The sequence below is a fragment of the Heterodontus francisci genome, chromosome 8, assembly GCF_036365525.1.
Source record: "Heterodontus francisci isolate sHetFra1 chromosome 8, sHetFra1.hap1, whole genome shotgun sequence".
In the NCBI taxonomy this organism is placed as follows: domain Eukaryota; kingdom Metazoa; phylum Chordata; class Chondrichthyes; order Heterodontiformes; family Heterodontidae; genus Heterodontus; species Heterodontus francisci.
Genome location: NC_090378.1, coordinates 96,158,618 through 96,182,027, shown reverse-complemented (window position 1 = coordinate 96,182,027; position 23,410 = coordinate 96,158,618). Strand labels below are relative to the sequence as shown.

At 40.1% G+C, this 23,410-nt stretch overlaps 1 protein-coding gene across 6 annotated transcripts in view; it reads right to left on the bottom strand.

Annotated features, from left to right (window-relative positions):
- dnm3a (dynamin 3a) overlaps positions 1 to 23,410 on the bottom strand; it is a 369,313-nt gene that overhangs the window by 173,603 nt on the left and 172,300 nt on the right. For all 6 annotated transcript variants that reach the window (XM_068037799.1, XM_068037795.1, XM_068037794.1 and 3 more), the window contains one exon: positions 11,225 to 11,338. In XM_068037799.1, coding sequence (XP_067893900.1) covers positions 11,225 to 11,338 — 114 coding nt within the window. The remainder of the gene's footprint in view (positions 1 to 11,224; positions 11,339 to 23,410) is intronic.

The window sequence follows — 23,410 nt, the reverse complement described above, 5'->3', positions numbered from 1 at the left end:
GAGGAGGCTCTTAAAAATAAGCTTTCTTTTTCAGTGTAAGGATACTGCACCTTTTAAAAGCCTTTAAATATTTTTAAATTTCCTAAGAAACTGAATTTTACACCAATAAAGTTAGCAAATCGTTCTGCAAAGTATTTTTAAAGCCATTTAAAAGTGCCTATTTTTTGTGATAAATCTGTTTTCAGCTGTATTACTGAAACTGCACCAGGTTACCACTCTTAAGTATATCAAGGAATATGTTAAATACATAAAAAATGACATTCCAAAATGCTACTTGACTGTGCTGGTTCACGGCAGACTTTACATTAGGTAATATACATATGAGTTTGGGCAGAAACGAGCAAAAAAAAACTCTTCTGAAAACTAACACAAATTTGAACGCAGTTTGTGCCCGATTTGCTGACTGCACCCAAAGTGGAAACTCTACCCTATAGTGACTCCACACACAGCATCCAGTTAGAATCCATCCCTTACCTCCACTGAGGCTCTAGGATCAATATTAATATGGTAAATGGAGGTCAGCCTGGGTCCATGACGTAGGCAAAGAAATTTCAAACAAGCCAGGAAGTTATGAAGTTGAGTAGAAAGCGGATTTGGTTTCTTGTAGCATCATTTTTAAATTAATAGGGAATTCATCAATAATAAATATGGTGCATTACTGAATTATGCAGACCAGAAATGTCTCGGGTTCAATCTCTGGCCCTACTCTCATGGCTAACCTTTCAATGCAGAATTGACAGACCCGTCGAGCTGGCAAATCTGCTGTATATCAATGCAAACTGTATATTATAACTAGCTTATCACAGTATTCACAAGGATGGCGGGCAATGAAATGGAAGAATTATACTGATACAACAGAAAGTACTCTTCTTAGGTTGAGGATAAGGCACACTATTGGGAAACAGGATAGGGGTCTTTCTTTGCCTTTTCTTTTTTTCTGGCCATACAATACCCGACTGTTAATGTTAATGCTTGATATCAGCACTGGGTGCACATCAATGCCAGCACGGGGTATTTAAAGTGGAAATATGTTCCATTACCCAACAGTGACGTGTCACTTTCAAAAACATAAAAACGAAATTTCAAACCATATAAAAGTTATTATACTTACTGTGCCACCTAGTCGACAATCCTAAGTATATTGTACTTCCACTTTAGGGATCTATATTTGAATCCAACTCAGACTGAATTCAGTCTTTGCAGTTAGGGTATTCCAGTGAGATTAGGCACAATCAGCCCAGCACTGAGAAGGCTACATAAGCCCATAGTACAAAACTAAACAAATGTGCATCTTCACCAAGCCTGAGGGATAGATAGAATAGAAAAAAATCGAAAAATCCAGTTCCTTTGGAGGTGAAGCAAACAAATTATGAGATTACACTGGTCTATATTAAGATTGTCCTCATCAAACTTCGATCAGGAGTATAAATTCAGCAACAAAAATGCTTAAACATCTAATGTACAATCTAAGTAACATCATCCACTACTTATTAATGGTTTCTTGCAACGATCACATCCTAATCTCATTTTTAAAGAGCAAATCAAAAACCTATTAAAGTAAGACTTTTGTGCTGAAATGTTAAGGATTCAACAATTTACATTTCTAAGTTACTCTTCTGAAAGACGGAATGATATATTAAATTCAAAACTAAAGCTCAGCAAGAATGTGTAACGTGTGACTTCATTTCACTTCAACATCTGTTACATGTAACTCATTTCTATTTCTACACACACGAGCTCGAGAGTTGTTGAAAGCATTTTACTGTTGAAGAAAATTTCAAACTGAACAAGTTCACATTTACTAGTTGTAAGATATGGTTCTATGAATACATTAGCTTTTGATTTAAAGCAGCGTTTTCACCCTCTCTTCACAATAGTGTATTTTGTTACTGAAGCATATCAATAAAAATCCAGTGCTGACTTTGGCAGACAGAACCTACAGAGCAAGAATGTCGTACTTGAAGCAGCAGGGAAATATACACAGGCTTACTCCATAACTCCATACTCACCCTAGTCTAAACAGTGTTCAATTGCATTGTAACTTTAAGATGTTTCAAAGCTGTGCTATCTAAATAAATGTAAATGCATCGATAGTAAGCTGTGTTAAATGTGCAAGTTATTCAAATAATTTTACAGAAGACAGTTGTAGTTGAAAGATCTAGGTTCTTTAGAGATCAGCTAACAATTCAGCCAGCTTGCCAGCCAAAATAGCTAACAGGAAATAGGAAGGCCACATGTGGAACTAATTACTCATGTGTAGGCCATGACAAAGAACATTTCTCCAGACTTTTCATGAGCTTCACTTTCAGGAAGTAGCTATAATTACTGTTCAAGTCTAGGGCATGATTCTTAGTACTGACAGTTCCAGCATTTGAGAGTAGCCTATACCCTTTTCTGTATTGAACAGGAACTGGGATGAAACTTTTACAAATTAGAAACAAATGCTCCCTTCACAATAAGTCTTAAGTATTTACTAACATAAACATGGATCAGTTTTCCTGCCAGTTATATATATTTTCATTAACTGTTCAAAACGACTGCACTAAAATGGTTCATCTTGATTTTACAGCTTTTCCATACAAGGGGCCCACTTCCTGCCTAGCTAAGAAAGCTGGCCAAAAGATGAAATGACTGTTTAGCATTACACTAAAACATCTGGTACCATTTTATATACAGACCCATGTCTGAGAGCAGGCAATTCTAGCGGTCTCTCCAGCGGCACAGTGCATACCCAATCTCCCTGGGGTGACATCATCCCATATATGGATTGCTAGGCCCAGCCCACCCTTTTTTTCTTGTCCTAAATTCACTGCCAGATCCCTGTCTCCTGCAAATGTGCCACGTCAAGGCTGGAAATCACAGTTCTTTTAGAGACTTCAGTATACGCAGACAACAGTGGATGCTGAACTTGGTGTGCAGGTATAATTTCTTTGATGGCAGAAGACAAGAAAAAGTCAAAAGGTCCTGCTCCGTCGCCCCAGTGTTCAGACTACCTGTTCAGGACAATATTGTTGTACAGTAGTCTGCACATTGGTTAGACTGGGTATGGGAAAGCAGCAACAGTAAGTTTCCACACTTTTCATGGAAGACAGATGAACAGTGCTACAGTAAGAGCAAGTATTTTTCTTTCCTTCACCTTTTATTTTTGGAAAAAAACCCAGCAAAGATGAAGAACTCTTCTAACAGAAGCTCTCACCACATAACTTAGCAGCAGGAGACATGCCTAGGCCTAATGCTGGACAACACCTGGTCTATGACCTGCCGAACTTCACTGACCTGATCCTACCACCACAAATGGAGATATGCACCTTATCAAAGGAAGACAGTCAACGCTAGGTACTCTCCTATAAATAACAGAGGTCCTCTGTGAAATGAAAAGAGTTTACTGTACTTTTTGTGAGAATTAATCTCACAATCAAAAATACAACTGTGTCAGCACAAAGAGCTAATTTAATGCTTATTTTATAGTAATATTGTAGAAACTATTAGTAAAAAAATTGATTTTGCTTTAAGGCATTCAATAGCTAAATTTTATGCGACTAACAAATTCATTACAACTTTTCCACACACTGCTGTAACTATGCAGTTTTTGTGAATCAGCCTTCAATGAGTTAATTACTTTTTTTTTGAGGGGCTCCACAGGTTACAGATTATTCTGAGGTGAGTACTAAAATTTTAGGATACTGGGCAATAGTTCAGAAATTCTTCGTGGAATTTGAAACTTTGTTTGTAAACTTCGGGATTTAAATCCAGAAAGTTAATTTTCTCAACTTTGCAAGCTTCATCAGAAATTATACTTGGTATAATTCCGACAGTACATACAAAACAAAATAATAAATCAAATTTAATAAGTCACAAGGGAAAGAACATAAAAGAAGTCTGCACTCTAGTCTCATAATTGATTAAACCTTTTCATAATGTGATGAAAGTTAATAAAGAAAGATGAAATTTCTACTTTGCTTTGTTAATTACAAAGGGCCATGGTAAATAATCTTTAAGAAAGGAGGCGAGACCTGCTAATTTCTTAAAAAATTAAATACAAAAGAGTTCAAAATCAAATTTCATAGATTTGAAATGCACCCTGATTAGAAAAAATATATATAAATCCCTGTACAGCATCATCAGTTTAAAAGAAAATGCTTAGGCAATGACATGGTACAGTATTAAACAATTTAATCTTTTCTTGACGTAGTAACCTTTCTTTTTTAGCAGCTTCAGTTTAGATCATATCCAATTTCATTACAGAGATAAAAGTTCTACAGCTGCTTGGCACATGTTTTGGAAAAAGGAGTACTTAAAGAATTCAAAATACAAGTAAGGTCTTATGGGCATCCTCGTAGGAGTTACTATATTCTGAGATCCTTATTTTCTGTGAGGCTAAATAACGCGTCACTAATTTTACATGTCTGTTCACAGATATCCTGCATCAAATCCACTGACCAACTTGGTTTCTTATGTGATGGGAAAAAATTAATTTCCACATTGTTAGTGTGAAAGTTGTTCAACATTCTCAATGGAAAAAGATTTAAAAACTATACTTTATTGTGCTTATTTAGTAAATTACGAATGGTGGATTAACTTTTTAGACACAAATCAAATTTACTCTGAAATTACCCTCTCCTGTTCTTTCTAGTCACTGAACACTGTTTTTAGAAGGCACCCTGCTGGAGATAATATGTTAAGTACTGGGAAATACACAGTGTCTGACTTTACATCAGGTCTTATACTTGATATTACTTATGACTCTTAGTTAAGGACACTTTGCATGAAGCAGTAGTCACAAAACATGTAACAGCATTCAAGCAGAGTAAAAGATTATTTCAATACTTTACATGGAAAGCAAAATACCTACATGCTTAAAAATTGCTGATCGGTCATTTTTTTCTGATTTGAAACACATTTTTGCTAATTAAGAAACAGATTAATGAAATAGCCTATTTAGATCGTTATCAAAGTTAAAGAGTGAAACGTTTCTGTCAGCTGGCCACAGAATTACAATGGCAATCACCATAAGTAAATTTGCAGCCCGTATTCCACTGCCATGGTTTGTAGGAGGTGGCTGAATTTGCCATCTGGAAGCAAAAAAAAAAATCAGGAAAATAAGGCTTTTTTTGAGTAAATAGCTGAAAATTTAATACAATTCGTAAGTCTCAGTTTCCTATTGCTTATTCTTAGTCTTGTCATTCTTGCTGGCCTACTAAATTGTTTATATTAGCTAGGCACCAGCCATGGACCACCCAAGCCTCCAATCTCCATGGAAAGTGACAAGAGACAGAAAATTGTGCATCGGTGATTTTTCAACTCTTTCACATCAAAGAAAAATGTTAGTTGAGAAATTTCTGTAACAGGGCTAACCTCTCAATAATGGTCTTTATTCAATTTTCTTTTTTTATTAAAGTGCTGTATTTAGAAAAATCCTATAAACTTCAAAGCACTAACATCTCACTGGGCTTGAATTTCTTGGCAGTGACAATTAGCTCCACTTTCGTAATAAGAATTAATCGCATTTTCAGTTCAGTTATACACTTGAGAAAGATGCATACCCTCAGAGAAAATGCATACCCTCGGTTTATTTTTAAAAAAAACTCATTAGCATACAAAGGTACACACCTGGTAATTACATTTGCAAATTGCTTTCAATAAGGCAAAAAGAAAAGGAAATGCGTTCAAAACATAAAGCGCCTGTTTTTTTTTTAAATGAAGCTTAAGCGGAAATGTAACCGTTTGAAAATAAACATGCTATTGCCACGAATCAACAACTACACTGTATGTCAAAACGTTGTATAAAAACCAGGATATTGGCCAGTAGGCGAAGATTTCATTACTAGATGGTGTTCAGTTCCAAGTAAACATTCAAAAATATCAATTTCCTCCACGTCTGCCAGTACCTACAGTGTATAATGCATACTATTTCGTAGGGCTTGGGCCACCGGTAATACAGAGTTTATTTCCCTATTGTACGATCTTATCTGTCATGTGAAGCAGCAAAGTTGCCTGAAGCCAGTCTAATTTGTCAGAACAAACAAACCAACTTGCTTGCATAATATAATACAATCTGTTGATCCTAAAAGGAAAACCCGGACAAGTGCAATGTGTAACCATCGCACAGCAAGAAGACCTTGTTAATATGAAAAGTTTAAATCACTTAAAACACTCAGTAATAAACTACCTGTATCTATTAGTATATAACCTTATCTGTAATAACCTTACAGCAGTCACAACATCTCACCAACATTTCCCAATGTTCAATTAATGGATCCAATATTGAACAAAAATTCAGATTATGTTGATTTCAGAACAGGCAGAATAAAACTCTAAAACGTTTTGTACATTTATAGTAATTAATATTTGCTCCATCACAATGTCACCAATTCAACTGCCTGTCTGCCTAACAATCAGTGCACTTCAAACTGGTGATGGTGATGCATTTTGAGGCATTTCGGACACTAAATAAATGCAAATTTAATTTTTTTCCCCATTATTACACATTCCACAACAAAACTTCTGCAACATTAGGTCAGCAACATTAAACATCAGCATTACTTGCCTAGTATAAATAGATTGCCATACTGTAATAACATTGACCAATGGTAATAAATGCAATGACATACAATATATTATTGATTACTCAAGCATTCACGTATTGAGATAAACCAGCACAAAGCCATTTTATTACTCTATTAATTATACTTATGACTGAATTAAAAAATATAATAGGTACATATACTTGGTATTCTCTTGCCATATGCAGGAATTGTCTTTTATTAATTAAGCATCATAATTCATTACATTTTCCCCTTTTCAGATGTGTGAATACATTTTCCATAATACCCTTAAGTTTCTGAGCTGGTCTGCATTTGAAATATGTTTCATTTAAACATTTCCAGCCCAGCTGCAATTAGCTGCTGAGATATACTATTCAGTGATAGCATGGGGCGGGGTAAGGGGGCTGGCGGGAGCGTGGGGGAGGGAAGGGGGTGATGGGAAAGAGGGAAGAAATACGAAACACCCTTATCCTGTATATCTAAGAATAAATGTGATTTCCTTGTGTTCCACTGTATATTTGTGATTGTTACATAAACAAAAAACTTACTTCAACATGTATTATTACAAGAGTGCAGAACGAATGCTCTCCAATCAATTGCTTTGGAACTTCATTGCCTACTGTTACACTTATTACACAGAAGAACACAAATTCTAAAGAACCCTAGCATTGGCTGGTAGGAGTTGTCATGTGTCTGCCTGTCTACACTTGCTGTGCAGAAAATCCTCTCACCTGTACAGCAGGCACAGACAGGCAGTCACATGACAACCCAGCCTGACTGACAGCCATTCAACCGGAAATCAGAAGAACCATTCTAAGTGCAAAGACTTCATGAGATTTATTAAAACACCATCTTCAGCAATGCAGTCCAGCTGCTTTGTAAGTTTGCGTTTCTTTCTCATCAACTGTGATGGCTACATGTTTTGATTTATGTACATTTAGTTTTTTCACTAATGCAGATATGAAAAATAAAGAGTTTTTGGATAATCCAAATGTTAATTGGATTGGTTTGATCAGGACAAAGAACTGTATCAACTTAAATAGAAGTAGACGCCTCTGAAATTATCTGAAAGAACTGCATCTTGACACTTTACCAGCAGTTATGCAAGGGCAGCAGGTCTAATTCTGCACAGTGTTCACTGTTAAAATGTTCAGTGATAAAAAAAATCTGCCTTCAATAATTAAATTTTCTAAAATGTGTATATTTTATAGATGGTTGTTATTGCTTGAAATTAAAATGAACCTAAATAGGATAATTAAATATTTTTCAACAGCTTCAATTTTATAAGCATCACTGTGCAAAATCTCAGTCATGCAGTTTTATACAATATGTTACATATTTAAAAATATTTCATCACCAGCAAGCCTTCCTTTTAAAAGAAAAATCACAAATATTATGGTTACTTTATAATACTGCACTGACCAGTTATTTTTCTTTCAACTACTGGCATATTTAAACTTCTATTTTGAGATCGAATTCATTCACACAGAATGAACATATTACTAGGAACAGATACATAAGCAGTGTTACCACTGAGCTCGAGTTTAATACATTCCTGAACTCTGAAACACTGACAGAGATACAAAGTTTAGAGTTAATGTTTGTTCCACATGAATAGCACACAAGACACTGATACAGTTAAATACAAATATCAATTTCCCAAGTTAATTATCTGTTTAGAAAAATACATGGTACAGCTCAACACTTACTTTGTTATTGCAATAGTGCTGGCATTCCTCTACAGGTGTTATACTATGGGGTGTAGAAACTGCAGTTGAAGGTCTGCACTCTATAATGTAACAAGCCCTGTTCGCTTACTCAGCAACATCACAGTCCCATTAAAATTTGAATCGATGCCTTCTGATTAAAGAAGCAAGCAGAAACTAAAATGAGCCCAGCCTACCTACGGAGACTTGGTCCTCAGTCCAAATGTAAAAGCAGAATAGTGGTGTGTGGATGTCACTCTCCTGAAAATGCATGGAGGAAAAAGCCCCTTACCGGTATCTTACTAACCTGATCGTGAAACAAATTCTACAGTCTTAGATTGAATCAACATAGCTGCTGATACTTCTCTTCCTCAAGGTACTCTTCTACTTATTAGTATTCAGTAACGTGTAATTCTATAAATCCTTCTGCCTTAGCTAAAATGAACTTTAGCAGCATCTTTTTAATATAATAAAATATTCACTACTAATCTATTTTGCTGAAAGGTAAACTGAAAATTAGCCCAAATATATACATACTATGGCCCAAGCCTTTCACAGCATGCTCCTTTACTTAGTCCTTTAGCCTTACCCTTCAGCTCTGAAGAATTTTGTGCAGCAAAATGCTGAAAGTATGAGCTGTTAATGGCATGGCAAGGGTAATGGGGCAACAGGGAAATTGGTGAACAATGTGACCAACTGTCTATCTCCTTAACTAATGAGATTTAAGGATAGAGAAAATGACAAAGAAATTACAGGCATGGAAATTTGGTGAATGAAGAGTCAAATTAGGTGCAAAACGTCAGAGAGGCGCAAATTGTGCAGCAATTTATGGCGATTCGCAACTCACAGGGTATCTCTTACTTACCACAAATTGCTGGACAATTTACACACTAATAATGGGGTGTGCATCAAATTCACCATTACTTCCCCACCAAATTGGGGCCATAGTTCTATACCACACCCATAGCGACTGGGTTCACAAAAAAAAATTTATGCATTTTTTACTAACAAATGCAACTGATTAATCAATATTTAACTCATTGGCAGGCCTGTCATGTACAAGGTGTGATGTTATTTTGGTTCTCAAATCAGTAAATGTACTTTGGAAATTGCAATCCTCACAACTTAACAACACCATAAATGTGGGGGAGACAGTGGCATAGTGGTAATATCACTGGACCAGTAATCCAGAGGCCCAGGCTAATGGCATGCGGTCACTGGTTCAAATTCCAGCACAGCAGTTGGTGGAATTCAAATTCAATTAATTAATAAATTCAATTAAATAATAATAAAAACTGGAATTGAAAGCAGGTCTCAGTAATGGTGCCATGAAAACTATCGATTGTCGTAAAAACCCATCTGGTTACTAATGTCCTTTAGGGGAGGAAATCTGCTGTCCTTACCTGGTCTGGTCTACATGTGACTCTAGACCCACAGCAATGTGGTTGACTCTTAAGTGCCCTCTGAAAAGGCCTAGCAAGCCACTCAAGGTCAAGGGCAATTAGAGATGGGCAACAAATCCTAGCCAGCTATTGATGCCCACAACCCATGAAAGAATATATATTAAACAATGTGGAGAGTTTCCAACAGCCTTTCTCAAAAGTGAAGAAATGTCTGCAACACACCATCAATCATATGACCATTTATATTCATTGAGAGGGAGGGGGTTTTATTCAAATTTTAAATGCAATTTGGAACCTGCTGCCTGGAAGGAATTAACTCAAGTTATTATTGTTCAAACTCTCACAGCAGTTAATTATCACATTCCTGGGCTGTGAAACTCTCCCCAACAGAGAGAACAAAACGCTATTTATATCTCAAGTTTAAACTACAGTTAACTGCTTCCGCAAGAAAATCTTACTGTCTTTCACAACTGTGCTTCTACTTTTCAATTGGCAGTTGCATTAACTTTATTGCTGATAAATAGTTACTTTTTAAAAAATGCTTTAACTATGGCTACATTACCGTAGGTGAAATACAACTGTTGCACAATCTATTTTCTCCATTCTTTTTTTTTTACTTCTGTTTTTGGCATATTTTGTGCTCATGATCAGGGATTGCTGTGTTTTGGAATATAACAATTTCCCACTTTTTATACCAAGTTTTTGGCCATCCTCCTAATAGCTCAGTCATCCATTTTTATTTAACTATGTCACTGTGAAGCACCTTTGGGCAATTTTCTACATTAGAGACATTATATAAATGCTTGTTGCCGTTATTGCTATAGTAATGACATCAAGCACTCTTAGAGCAGAGTTATTACAACCAAATGCAGAATGAAGAAACTTACTAGTTGAACCCAATTGGCTTTAAAGCCAAGCTCAGAAGTGAAGCCATTGCTCTTCCAACATCACTTTTTCATTTTCCACAACACCCACATGCTTGTGGTTTTGAGTGAGATTACGCATTTACCACCCATCTTGAATTTCTGAAGTGTTTTTACACTGTGGAGTTGTGACCATTAGATACCAAGTTAAGGCTGTCTTGAAACCATTTCATATAGGATCCTCAAAAATAACAGAAAAGAGATATGCATTCTATCTGCCTGACCAGCTTTGAAGTAAAGGTTCAGTATTTTAAAATATATCATAGTGTTTCATCACATGTTATTTTCACCCTGGCCATATGCTAACTCCCCCAGCTAACAAAAAAAAGGTACACTACAGTGCCCCCAGTTAATGAAGGAGGTACTCAACATTGACACTGAAAGGCTCACCCTTCAGTCTTCCCTCACTTTTAATGAGGGGGTGCATTGCCTCATTTCTGCATATACCCTAATGGCCTAGCCAAGATTCTGAACATGACTTATGGGGAATTGTGGACATGGACCTAGATCCTACATTCCACATGGAGAACCAACACACAAGACCACTTGCTGATTTAAGAATTTAATAGCAAGGATATTGCTGATTGTATCAATAGAATAATGACAGTAAATTATACTGTTGCAAGGGAACATGCATGCCTTCTTACCTCTTCATCCTTGAACCAACAGAGACTCTCTGCAGTCAGTACAAACCAGTATTCCTTGGAGCCTCCTTTTATGATGCTAATGTTGCTGATGGTGAGCCAGCCTTTTCTTACCACCTACAGGGAATTATGAATAGGCAAACAGAGATAACACCTTGGTTAAAGCATAGATTCTACTTACCAGTCTACCTGAATAAGTGCTTACTAATGCTATCTTGACACTGGAAAGTTAACACCCATGCCTTTCTTTTTTTTGGCAGGGTTAGCACCTCAATACAGCATGATACTGTTTGTACCTCCTGATTTTCAAAATGGCACTAGCAGTAAAACTACTTTGAAAGTAGTAACTTCATACCAGCAAGTCCAATGCAACTGGAACTATATCACAGCTCTGCTGATTTTCAGTTCACAATACACTGTGCAACTGATGTCATTGTGAGCATGAGTGCTAATGTGAAACACAAGGTATATACACACCAGCACACATACACAAAGCCCATGGTCGCATTGTTCACCCAAAAGCAAGTTAACATTATGACTCTGCACTCTTTGCCTGAAATACAACGAAAATGACTATAGAGTATAAACACATTGACATTAATACTACAGTGTACTGGGACAGTGAGCAGCCAACAGCCAAAAAATGAAAAATATAACTTTAACAATTTTCATGCGATTTCAGCAATATTCAGCACTTTTGTCGAACAAAGAAGCCACTTTATTTGCATGTTAAGATATAAAAATCTATTGATTTGTTAGATTATTGATCTGCTTTTCTTCATTAAAAATCAAAATAGGATAACTTTGGCTGGAATATTACGTTTCTCTCCCCCCCCCACCAAAGAGCGGGATGCCCACTTAACAGCCTTCGCCTGCCGCCATGGGGATTTTACCCTTGGCCGTCGGGGCAGCCCAGGCCCGACAAAAGCCTCTTGACAAAAACAGGCGGCTCTCTGATGGCTTTGGGGGCAGGAGGGGCCTCCTGGTCAGGCACCCTGTGCTGTGGAAGGGCTGCCCCTGATGCCCCAACCACCCCCAACGTCCAGCGCGCCCCTCGCCCCCCCAATTGACCACCCTTGCCTTGCCGGGGCCCATTCGACCACCCCCAGCAAGGCCTCAAAAACTTACCTTTTCCCAAGGCCATCTTTCCTCTTCTTCACAAAGCTGGGTTGCAGTCCCAGCAGTGGCCACCGCTCCCGGTGGCGCTGCTAGGACTACGAGCTGCCGGCCTGCTGATTGGCTAACAGCTCCATTAGGCAGGACTTCCTGCCTCAATGACTTCTTAAGGGCCTAAGGACCATAAAATCCGGACTAGATCCCCAGGCCAGGCGGAGGCGGGATCGCCAGTGACTTTTCAGTCGGTGGACAGCTCCCGTCCGATGAAGGTAAAATTCATCCTTTGTTACTAAAACTGACTTTTCTAAATGATTTAAATTCTTAGCTCTATCTTAAGTTTCTTTTTAAAATGATCTCTTTGCCCCCAGTGTGCAGTCTTGTGCTCTTGACTCTTGGCAATAATAGCCGAAAAATATTTAAAAACCAACTACACCACCAAGTTTGATGCAGTAGCTAAAACCTTAGTCACAATTTCTGTCTTCAATCTAAGACAGTAATAAAATCATACAAGTAAGAACACATATAGAGAGCAAGGAAGGAAAAAATTGAGTCCATATTGTTACACACCCATCAAGTAGCCCTACTCAATAGAAGCATGGATCAGATAATCAGGGCTGTAATGCTATAGCCCCATCACCTGAGTTCCCTCCAAGCATGGCTTCTATACTAGGATGACAGAATCACTCCTAAAATGCCATCTCTGCAAACATCTTCAGAATTAATTTTTTTTAATCCATTCGTGGGATGTGGGCGTCGCTGGCTAGGCCAGCATTTATTGCCCATCCCTAATTGCCCTTGAACTGAGTGGCTTGCTAGGCCATTTCAGAGGGCATTTAAGAGTTAACCACATTGCTGTGGGTCTGTAGGCCCAACCAGGTAAGGACAGCAGATTTCCTTCCCTAAAGTGAACCAGACAGGTTTTTACAACAATCAACAATGGTTCCATGGTAACCATTAGACTAGCTTTTAATTCCAGATTTTTAATAATTGAATTCAAATTTCACCATCTGCCATGGTGGGATTTGAACCCATGTCCCCAGAGCTTTAGTCTGGGCCTCTGGATTGCTCGTCCAGTGACATCATCACTACACCACTGCCTCCCAGGTGTCTTTGAAAACTACCCTAACAGAAAAAAGGATGGATATTACATTTGACAATTGCTCCATTTTCAGTGGGTCAGTCCTTATTATAGCCTTACTTTCCCAAGTTTTAATAGTAACAGAGATGGACCTCCTTTAAGGCCATTCCATAAAGATATGTTCTAAGCAATTTCCAATCTTGCAAAATAAGATGAAAATTACTCCATTTGTGGACAGGAAACATAATTTATTGATTTCACTCCACCCACCACCTTGCCATTTGGAAGGGAGAAATGAAAAAAATTAAACAACAAAAGTAGCCTAGAACTGATCTGGAATTATAGATTTGTGTGTCGAATGAATTCAGAGCACTTCAAATACCCAAAGTAACCAGCTGTCCTGAATACTTGGGAGCACTAAATTCGCAAAACAGGAAGTTTAACGTTTTGCAGAAAGAGAGGAAATGTTTCCCCACTCTCTTTTTCCCCTCCAAAAATAAGGTTTCCATTTAAATGAAAAATATCCTTTTTTGCAGTTCTGCCTCTTTTCCCTAGTCTTCCACTAAAGCAGACAACAGCACTGAAGGTTGGTGGGTAATCTGAACCAAACCAAGAAAACCACAATCCTGACATTCGACACATGTTGCACTGTCCTTACAAATAGCAGACATGATGGGCCGAATGGCCTCCTTCTGTGCTGTAACAATTCTGTGATTCTGTATGAGCCATTGAAATCTAATTTATAGTGGCAAGTAAGGATGTCAACCAAGAACCACATACTTTACAGCACACATCTAACTTAGTACAAGTATTTACCTCTATTTTCTTCTTCAACAAAAGCAGATCACAACCACTCATATAGATTATATGCAACACGAATTCTCAGTTTATCCAGCAAAGAATGTAGATCAGTGGCCTTTAATCCAGTTAAAAAATATCTGATCTGGTGGACAATTAGTCCAAAAAATTGAAATGCAACCACCTAGCAATCATTTGGTTAAGTTTCTTGCTTTCTTTAAAATTAATAAATCAGAGATTTTTCTCCATGATAAATGTCTGAATTTTATGTTTGAGAAATGGGTAACTTTAAAGTCATAGAGTCTTCATTACAAATTCCACATAAGACAAGGCATGATGTAGATAGCTTCAAAGACGCACAAAACGAATGAAGAAGCCAGTCAGAAGATGACAGATATCTCTGTGGTAAAGAAGCACACCTCTCCAATGTGCTTGGCAGATGCAGTGGTTATTAGGAAAACATTTGATGTCACAGCTTAAGGAGAGGGTGAAGTTGTTGATACATACATACTCATGAAATTTGCCGCAGATATTTGTTTTTTGGGGCTGGTTGGGAATGGACTATTGGGAAAAATATAAGCAAATCAAACTTGGAATTGTCTGTGGTGTGTAAAATAGATAATTATCTTGTTCAAAACACACAGACACCAGGAAGAGAACACATTCCAAGGAGATCTTTTGGCTGATGTCATTGGATCACATCCATTGTCCTCTGATTAACTTATATATACTACCAACTGGCTTCTATGGAGGAGAATGCACTTTTTTACTGCTTTATTTTAAAACTGACCATATAAAAACTAAATACCTGTGAAAATGCTATAATTAAGTACTTGCCATTCAAAAATATTTACTTCTAGAGGTGCTTTCTCCAACCAAGAACAATAAATTGTAACCACTCATGGATTACTTGCAAGAACAATTGGCAGGACCAGACTAAGATTAAGAACCGACTAAGGGGTGGGGTGGGAGGCAATTTTGGTTAGAGAAGCAATTACAGCTGTGAGGAGGGATGATATGTCAGAAGGATCATCAATTGAGGCCCTAGGACTGATCCTTGTGAGACTCCACTAGTTAAGTCTTTCCAACCTGAAAAACACCCAATAATCCCAACTCTCTGCCTTCTGTGAGTTAACCAATCCTCAATCCATGCTAAGACATGACCCCCAATACCGTGAGCTCCTATCTTGTACAATAATCTTTTATGTTGCACCTTATCGAATGCCTTCTGGAAATCCAAATACACAACATCTAGCAGTTCCCCTTTATCAACTCTGCTTGTTTTATCTTCAAAGAACTCTAGCAAATATGTCAAACGTGATTTCCCTTTCACAAAACTATGTTGACTCTGTTTGAATGCGTTACCCTTTCTCAATGCCATGCTACTTCTTCCTTAATAATGGACTCTAGCATTTTCCCAACGACCAATGTTAAGCTGACTGGCCTATAGTTTCCTGTTTTTTTCTCCCTCCCTTCTTGAACAGGGGCGCCATATTAGTGGTTTTCCAATCCGAAATCCAGTGAGCTCTGGAATATTTTGACCAATGCCTCCACTATCTCTGCAGCTACTTCCTTTAAAACCCTTGGATGCAGGCCATCAGGTCCTGGCGACTTGTCTGCCTTTAGGCCCATTAGTTTGTCAAATACTTTGTCCCTCATGATAGAGACTGTTACAAGATCTTTCCTCCCATTAGCTCCTTGATTATCTGATATCTGTGGGATGTTTATAGTGTCCTCCACCCTGAAGACCAATGCAAAATATTGGTTCAAATTATCTGCCATTTCCCTGTTCCCAGTTATCAATTCTCCAGTCGCATCTTCCAAGGGTCCCACGCTCACTGTAAGCTACATTCTTTTTATATACCCGTAGAAGCTCTTGCTGTTTGTTTTTATATTTGTCTATTTACTTTCATAATCAATTTTCTCCCTCTTTATTAGCTTTTTAGTCATCCGCTGCTGGTTCCTAAAAAATTCCCGATCCTCTGGCCTACCTCTAGTTTTCGCCACTTTGAATGCCTTAGTTTTTGATTGGCTACTCTCCTTGACCGCCTTTGTTAACTACGGGCAGTTCATCCTTCTCATCAAGTCCTTCTTTTTGACCGGGATAAATTTTTGCTGAGTGTTATGAAATATCTGCTTAAATGTCTGCCACTGCTCATCCATTGACCTTCCCCGTAGTCTATTTTCCGAGCCTGCTTTAGACAACTCTTTCTTCATACCTCTGTAATTGCTCTTAAGTTGAGGACACTGGTTTGAGACCAGAGTTGCCCTCCATCAAACTGAATTTGAAATTCTACCATGTTGTGATCACTATCCCCCAGAGGATCCTTAACTACGATATCTCTTATTAATCCTACCTCGTTACACATTACTAGATCTAAAATAGCTTGTTCCTGGGTAGGTTCTGCCTTAGTTTTTAGTTTTTATATGAATGAATCGAACAAGTCTTATTTTATATTTGATTAACTTAGATTAAATTAAAAGCTTACCGGTATACTCACCCCGGCCTGCTTTCTGTTTCCCCGTGCTCTCTGTTGATTGTGATGTCACTTTTCGATTTTTGATTTGCCTCTGAAACCCCCGCTGCTCCTCTCTGAATTGCCAAGGCTCTGGCGCACTTTTTGAATGCTCTTCTGTCCCGCTGCTTCTCTCCGAATCTCCGAAGCAAAGGAAATTCAGCATCTTGCTGACATGAATGATATCCATGGCTTTTTCACTGTCACAGAGACTATTTATGGCCCAAGTACTCAAGCACCAGCTCCTTTGAGGCCTAAGGATGGGGGAGATCTGATCAAGGAAAGGGAAGCTGTCAACCCTCACTGGAAGGAGCATTTTGAAGACCTTTTCAATCAAGAACCCATTATTGATGACAATGTTTTCAACTCCATCCCACAATATCCAGTTAGAGGTGAGCATGGAATGCCACCAACGCCTATGGAGGTGATGAAAGCTATCACACAATTGAAGAACAGCAAGGTGATGGAATCCCCGCTGAAATCTTTGAGCATGGAGGAAAGGAACTAACATTACAATTCCATGCCCTCATCCTACAGATCTGGAATGAAGAGGAAGTCCTGAATGATTTCAAGGATGCTTTGTGACAATTTTCAAGAAAGGGGAGAAATCCAACTGTAGAAATTACAGAGGCATCTCCCTGCTCTCCAGTGTGGGAAAGATCATTATAAGAACCCTTCTGAACTGAGCCACTACACTTGAAGAGCTACTCTCCAAATCTCAATGTGAGTCTAAGCCATCAAGAGGCACTGCTGACATGGTTTTCACAGCTCGCCAACTACAAGAAAAATGTCACGAACATCAACCTCCCTACATAGCATTTTTTGACTAGACAAAGGCCTTCATCCCTGTAAATTATGAGGCAGTCTGGAAGATTCTGTTGAAATATGGATGTCCTCCAAAAAATGTCACCATCCTTTGCCTGCTTCATGATGACATGCGAGCAGTGATCCTTAGCAACGGATCCATTACAGACCCCTTTGAGATTAAGACTGGAGTTAAACCAGGTTGTGTTATTGCCCCAACTCTTTTCTCAATCTTTCTAGCTGCCATGCTCCGTCTGACTGGAGATGAGCTCCCTGCTGAAGTGCAGCTTATTTATCGAATGGATGGTAAACTATTTTAATCTCAGGTGACTGCAATCAAAAACTAAGACCACCCCAACTTCAGTCACAGAGCTCCAGTACGATGATGCTGCAGGAAGTGCTGTGTCAGTAACGGATCTTCAGAGAATCGTCAATGTATTTACTGAGGAATATGAAAAGATGGGTCTTTTCAGAAGACCAAAGTCCTCCATCAGCAAGCTCCAAATGCACACGCCCTAGCCCCATTGATTAGGATTCATGATGAGTGCCTGGAAAATGTGGAACACTTCCAGTATCTTGGAAGTTATCTTTCATAGAAGGCTGACATTGACGAAGAAATCCAGCATTGCCTGAAATCCGTTGGTGCAGCCTTTGGCCACCTGAGGAAATGAGTGTTTGAAGATCACAACATCAAAACTGAAAGCAAGCTCATGGTCTACCATGCAGCCGTGATCCCTACCTTAGAATATGGGGCTGAAACATGGACAACATATAGGAAGCACCTCAAAGCACTGGAGTCATTTCATCAATGCTGCCTGTGGAAGATCCTACATATCAAAAGGGAGGACAGGCACACCAACATCAGTGTCCTCGCACAAGCAGGCACCACAAGCATACATACAATGAAAGCCATGCTGCCACATGAAATGTCAGCAGACCACTGGAGTGCTGAAGCAACTCTTTCGCTGTCTGGACCACTACGCAGGAGGCCTGTAGTACTCGGCAGACTTGTGGTGGTCCGCTACATGCTGCGCAATCTTGCTATCACGAGGGGACAACCCTTGCCACCAGCTGTACAGCATGCAGCTCAGGATCAGGAGGAAGAGGAGCAGGAAGAAGCGCAAGAGGAAAAAGGAGGAATCGGAAGAGCAGGCACCCTAAACAGTCACTTTCTGCTCAGGCTGTCATTGAAGTATTCATCAGAGTGCAATATCAGTAACCACAAACCCATTCACCAATAGTCCTTTCCGATCACTGACTATCACAGCGTCTGCTTGGCCACAATGAAAAATGAAAGCCACCACAAAATAAACATTCCAAATTAATATATAAATAAAATCATTCCATCTTCCATTCAAAAGTCAATTAATTACTTGTGCATTCCCCTAGTGCCCGTCTTCCATGTGTCTTTGCCTGCTCTCATGTTCCTACACAGTGTTGCCCTAGCAACTGCAGAATGGCTGGTGGAAAGCTGCTGACTTTCAGTGAAGGAGACTGCACATGGCTTTGGAAGATGCCCTCAAGGGGCTTGGGGCCTAGAAGGCCCGGCAGTAGCTGTTTGGGGATGGCTGGCTGAAAGGCAACAGTGAAGGTGCTGGCGGCGTGGCATTGGTGGGAAGACGAATGCTTTCTTCCTGAGAGCACATAGCAGGTTCATGTTGCACAATACCATTGCTACTCCCCTGCAGCAGCACCTCAACAATCCTCACAACCTGTCGGAGGACAGATTTCTGGACTGCTCTGACACCCTACAAGTGCCTTTGCATACTGAAATCCACAAGCATGATGGTGGCAGTCTCAGCTCGCATAGCAGCATTCAGAGATTGAAGGGTCGCTGCTTGTGTTGCCACAAAAGCTGCAACATTGGCCATCAGATGCTGCATCATGGTTCGGTCCACAAGTGTACAAATAGAGTTGGCTATCACTTCAACACTGGTAATGATGTGTTACAACCTCTTCACAAAGCCCTGTGCCAAGTTGGTGCCGGACTCCTTCATGCTCCTCGCCATTGATAGCAGGCTTCCCAATGCATCAAGCATTTGTTTGTGCATACCCAGTGTTCTTTTTTCCAGCTGCCCCATCAGGGTGCTCATCTGAATCCTCTGTAGCAGAACCCCTATCTGACCTCACCCTCCAATAAGCTGGCACCTGCGCTATGCTTCCCTCCTGGCCTGGCTGCAAACCACTCATGCCCAAGTGTCTCACCATGTGCAGAACCCACCTCAATGCTGTCGTCCAAGATATGCACAGTGTCAGTATCTGAGCTGGTGGCTGCAAGAGTGAAATCAAGTGATGGTCTTCGTCATTACTTTCTAGTTGGTGTTTATTCACAGTGTGGCCAGGTTGCAGCTCTTGGGTATCTGAAAGGAAAAGCACAAGGGCAATGTTGTGGTGAGAGAGCAAGTAAGAGGTGCATGTTTATAGCATCTGCAGATTGCAAATCAGAACAGTGTGGGAGATGAGGGGAAAGTGGGATGCAAGGAGGAGGATTAGGTACAATGATACCATCATTGTCTATGGTTTCAGCTTCACTGCCTGCCACAGCCTCAGCAATGGGCATCCCAAGAACGGCCAGCATCGTCTCCACAATGGGGGTTCGAGTGTGCTAGGTGTGCCTGTCCCCCTTCAGCTGTGTATCACCTTGCCCTGCAAGAGAGAAGGAAGTGTGTGGTGCAATCTGCTTGGATGATGTAACCGCCGTGGTTAAATAGCTGGTAGTGTGTACAAGCTGTGAAATGAGAGTATGAAGCTTGCAGCTGTGCCAAATGTGTGAGGCTGAGGTGAAATATATGAAAGAGTCCTGATTGATAGACGGGTGATGGGATGTGGTGATTTGAGCAGTTTCTGAGGCTAGTGGTGCAGCTGGTAGGAGATGGCATTTAAAGATGTATTCATTGGCCTTGACCACTCATATGAAGTCACTGAACTTCTTGCCGTACTACATCCAGGTCCTCGGGAATTGATTCCTGGCATTAACATCATAGAAACATAGAAAATAGGAGCAGGAGTAGGCCATTCGGCCCTTCAGGCCTGCTCTGACATTCAAAAAAGATCATGGCTGATCATTTAATTCAGTACCCTGTTCCTGCTTTCTCCCCATATCCCTTGATCCAGTTGGCATTAAAAAATATCTCCTTCTTGAATATATTTAATGACTTGGCCTCCACTGTCTTCTACAGTAGAGAATTCCACAGGTTCATCACCCACGGTCTGTACATATATGCCTCCACGGGTATCTAATCTACTGCCTTTTGAGCATGTTAGGAGATCCTTCTGGCCCCCTACGAATATAGGACATCTCTCCTTTTTTCCACTTCCTCCATCAAGGCTTCTAATGCAATTTCCGAAAACCTTGGAGCCCAATCTCTCCAATGTTGTGCCATTCTTCACTGTCTTCCAGGTCAGAATCACTTTCGACATGTCTGCCAGCAACTGCTCTAGCCACAATGCAGTTCCCTTTAAGAGATGCAGGTTAGTTTTAACTGGTGCTAGCAAGTTATGATTTTGAGTCCTCTGCTGATGCAGCAGCCAATAAACAGCAAGTTTAGCACTGGCTGAAAGCAGTAATCAATCACTCAAATACGCAAACAGCATGATATTGGAGCTGGTTAATCATGCATTGCAATCCCCACGCCTGTTTTCAGGGGCTATCCAATTTACCCCCCAGTCTCCACAGCCTGTTTACTTCTGCTGTAGCTGCTTTTCATTTCAGTAATTTAATTCTTAATCAGTAAGGCTATTTCTCCCCCTCTACGATCTTGCAACCTCATATATTCAGTTCCCAATCCTGACCCTTTTGCAGCCATTTCTCATATTGGTTACCATATTGTACTCTCTAAGTTGAATTTGTGCAATTCATTCAATTTGTTCCTTATGCTCCACGCATTTGTATAAGGAATTCTTATTTCGGACATGCACCCTAACCTTTCATTCTTTAGTTTAGTTATACAGCACTGAAACAGGCCCTTCGGCCCACCGAGTCTGTGCCGACCATCAACCACCCATTTATACTAATCCTACACTAATTCCATATTCCTACCACATCCCCACCTGTCCCTATATTTCCCTACCACCTACCTATTCTAGAGGCAATTTATAATGGCCAATTTACCTATCAACCTGCAAGTCTTTGGAATGTTTGTCTCAGACATTTTGAGCTGAATTTTACGAGCTTGCCGGCGAGCTTCTAAGATGGTGGCCTGCACGCGTGGCTCACTTCGCGGAGCCGCCGCAACAGTGTACATGGCGGCTCATTTACATGGCTGGGGCGGACTGCACACCACCACCGATGACGTGGAGGGGGCGGGCGCTCCATTTCCGGTAATGGCGTCCACCGCCACTAAATTTTACCAGCCCCCCAATGTCGAGTGTCATGGCAGGGGGGGGGGGTCTGGAAAATCCCTCTGGGAGAGGCCTGCCATGGGCCTTGACGCCGGGAAGGCCCCACCCCATATTAAAGCCATTTTTAAAGGGCTTCAAACACTTCCATTGAATTTTATTTTTTCTAGTTACAGGCAGTATAAATTTAATTTAAAAAATTTAACAAAAGATTCAAACACCTCTCCCACGCCCACAATGGCTAAACAATTTATTACTTGCTCTCTCCCCACCAAAAAAACTGACCTTGCGATCCTGACCTTTCAACCCATAAAGTTTATAATCTATGAACTTTACCCCTTCCCACCACTGCCTAGACCAATCGTAAATGTTTAGCCCCGCTCCTCCCCCACCCTGAAAATGTACCTGCTCTCCCCTCCCAACCAGTGTTCCGCATCAGATCTCAGAATGGAAATCCAAAGCGCAGGAGTCCCGGATACGTACTTGAATATTGCAGCGGGACGGCTGATGGGAGCAGGTAGGTCATTAATTCACATTCATTTAAATATTTAGATCCTGCTCCAGTTGCCAACTGGCAGGGGGCCGCCACAAGGCCTCGCCGCCGCTGGTAATATGGGGCAGGGCCTTACCGGCGTCGAGGCCCGTATCGGGCCCGTATCGTACCCTGCCATGACCCTCGAAGTTGGGGGGCTGGTAAAATTCAGCCCTTTTCATTTGTTTCTCCTGATTTAATTATTTTACATCTTTCAGTTTTCCCTTTACCTATAGTGATTAAAGCACAATTTCTGACCAATACGATACACTCTGCCTTTTTGTTTATTTGAGATTTATTACTTATACTATCTTTCCCACCTGAGCTCTCCTTCCCCTTCAATTTACTAGTTTAAAGTTCTCATGCCCTCCTTATTTATCCTTTCCACTAGGATCCTAGTCCCAGCCCGGTTCAGGTGGAGCCCATCCCATTTGTACAGTTCCTTCCTGACCCAGTACTGGTGCTTGTGTCCCATGGAACTGAACCCCTCCTTCAGCAATTTGTTCACCTCCTTAATCTGCTTATTCCTATGCTAATTTGCATGTGGCTCAGGTAAATAACCCAGAGACTTTAATCTTTGTAATCCTTTCTTTTTAAATTTAGCTGATAGGTGCTGGTACTCTCTGAAGTGGACCCCTTGCCTCTTCTTTCCTATGCTGTGGATCCAAACATGGATCACAATGATTGGATCTGCCCCCTCCCTCTCTAACATCTTTTTAAGCCGATTTGAGATTTCCCTCACCTTGGCAACAGGTAGGCAACTTACCATGTGGGACTCCCAATCCTGTTTACAAAAGATGCTACCTGCCCCCCAATTATTGAATCCCCTACAACTACTACATTATGCTTCCCCCCTCCTCCCGTTGGAAAGCCTCCTGAAATGTGATATTCCAGACTGCTGTGATAATTTACATATTAGCTAAACACATGGATCGATATTAAATAGCTATTTTGCTGTAAGTTATAAACTACAACAAATTAGTATTTAACAGGATTTTTCTATATCA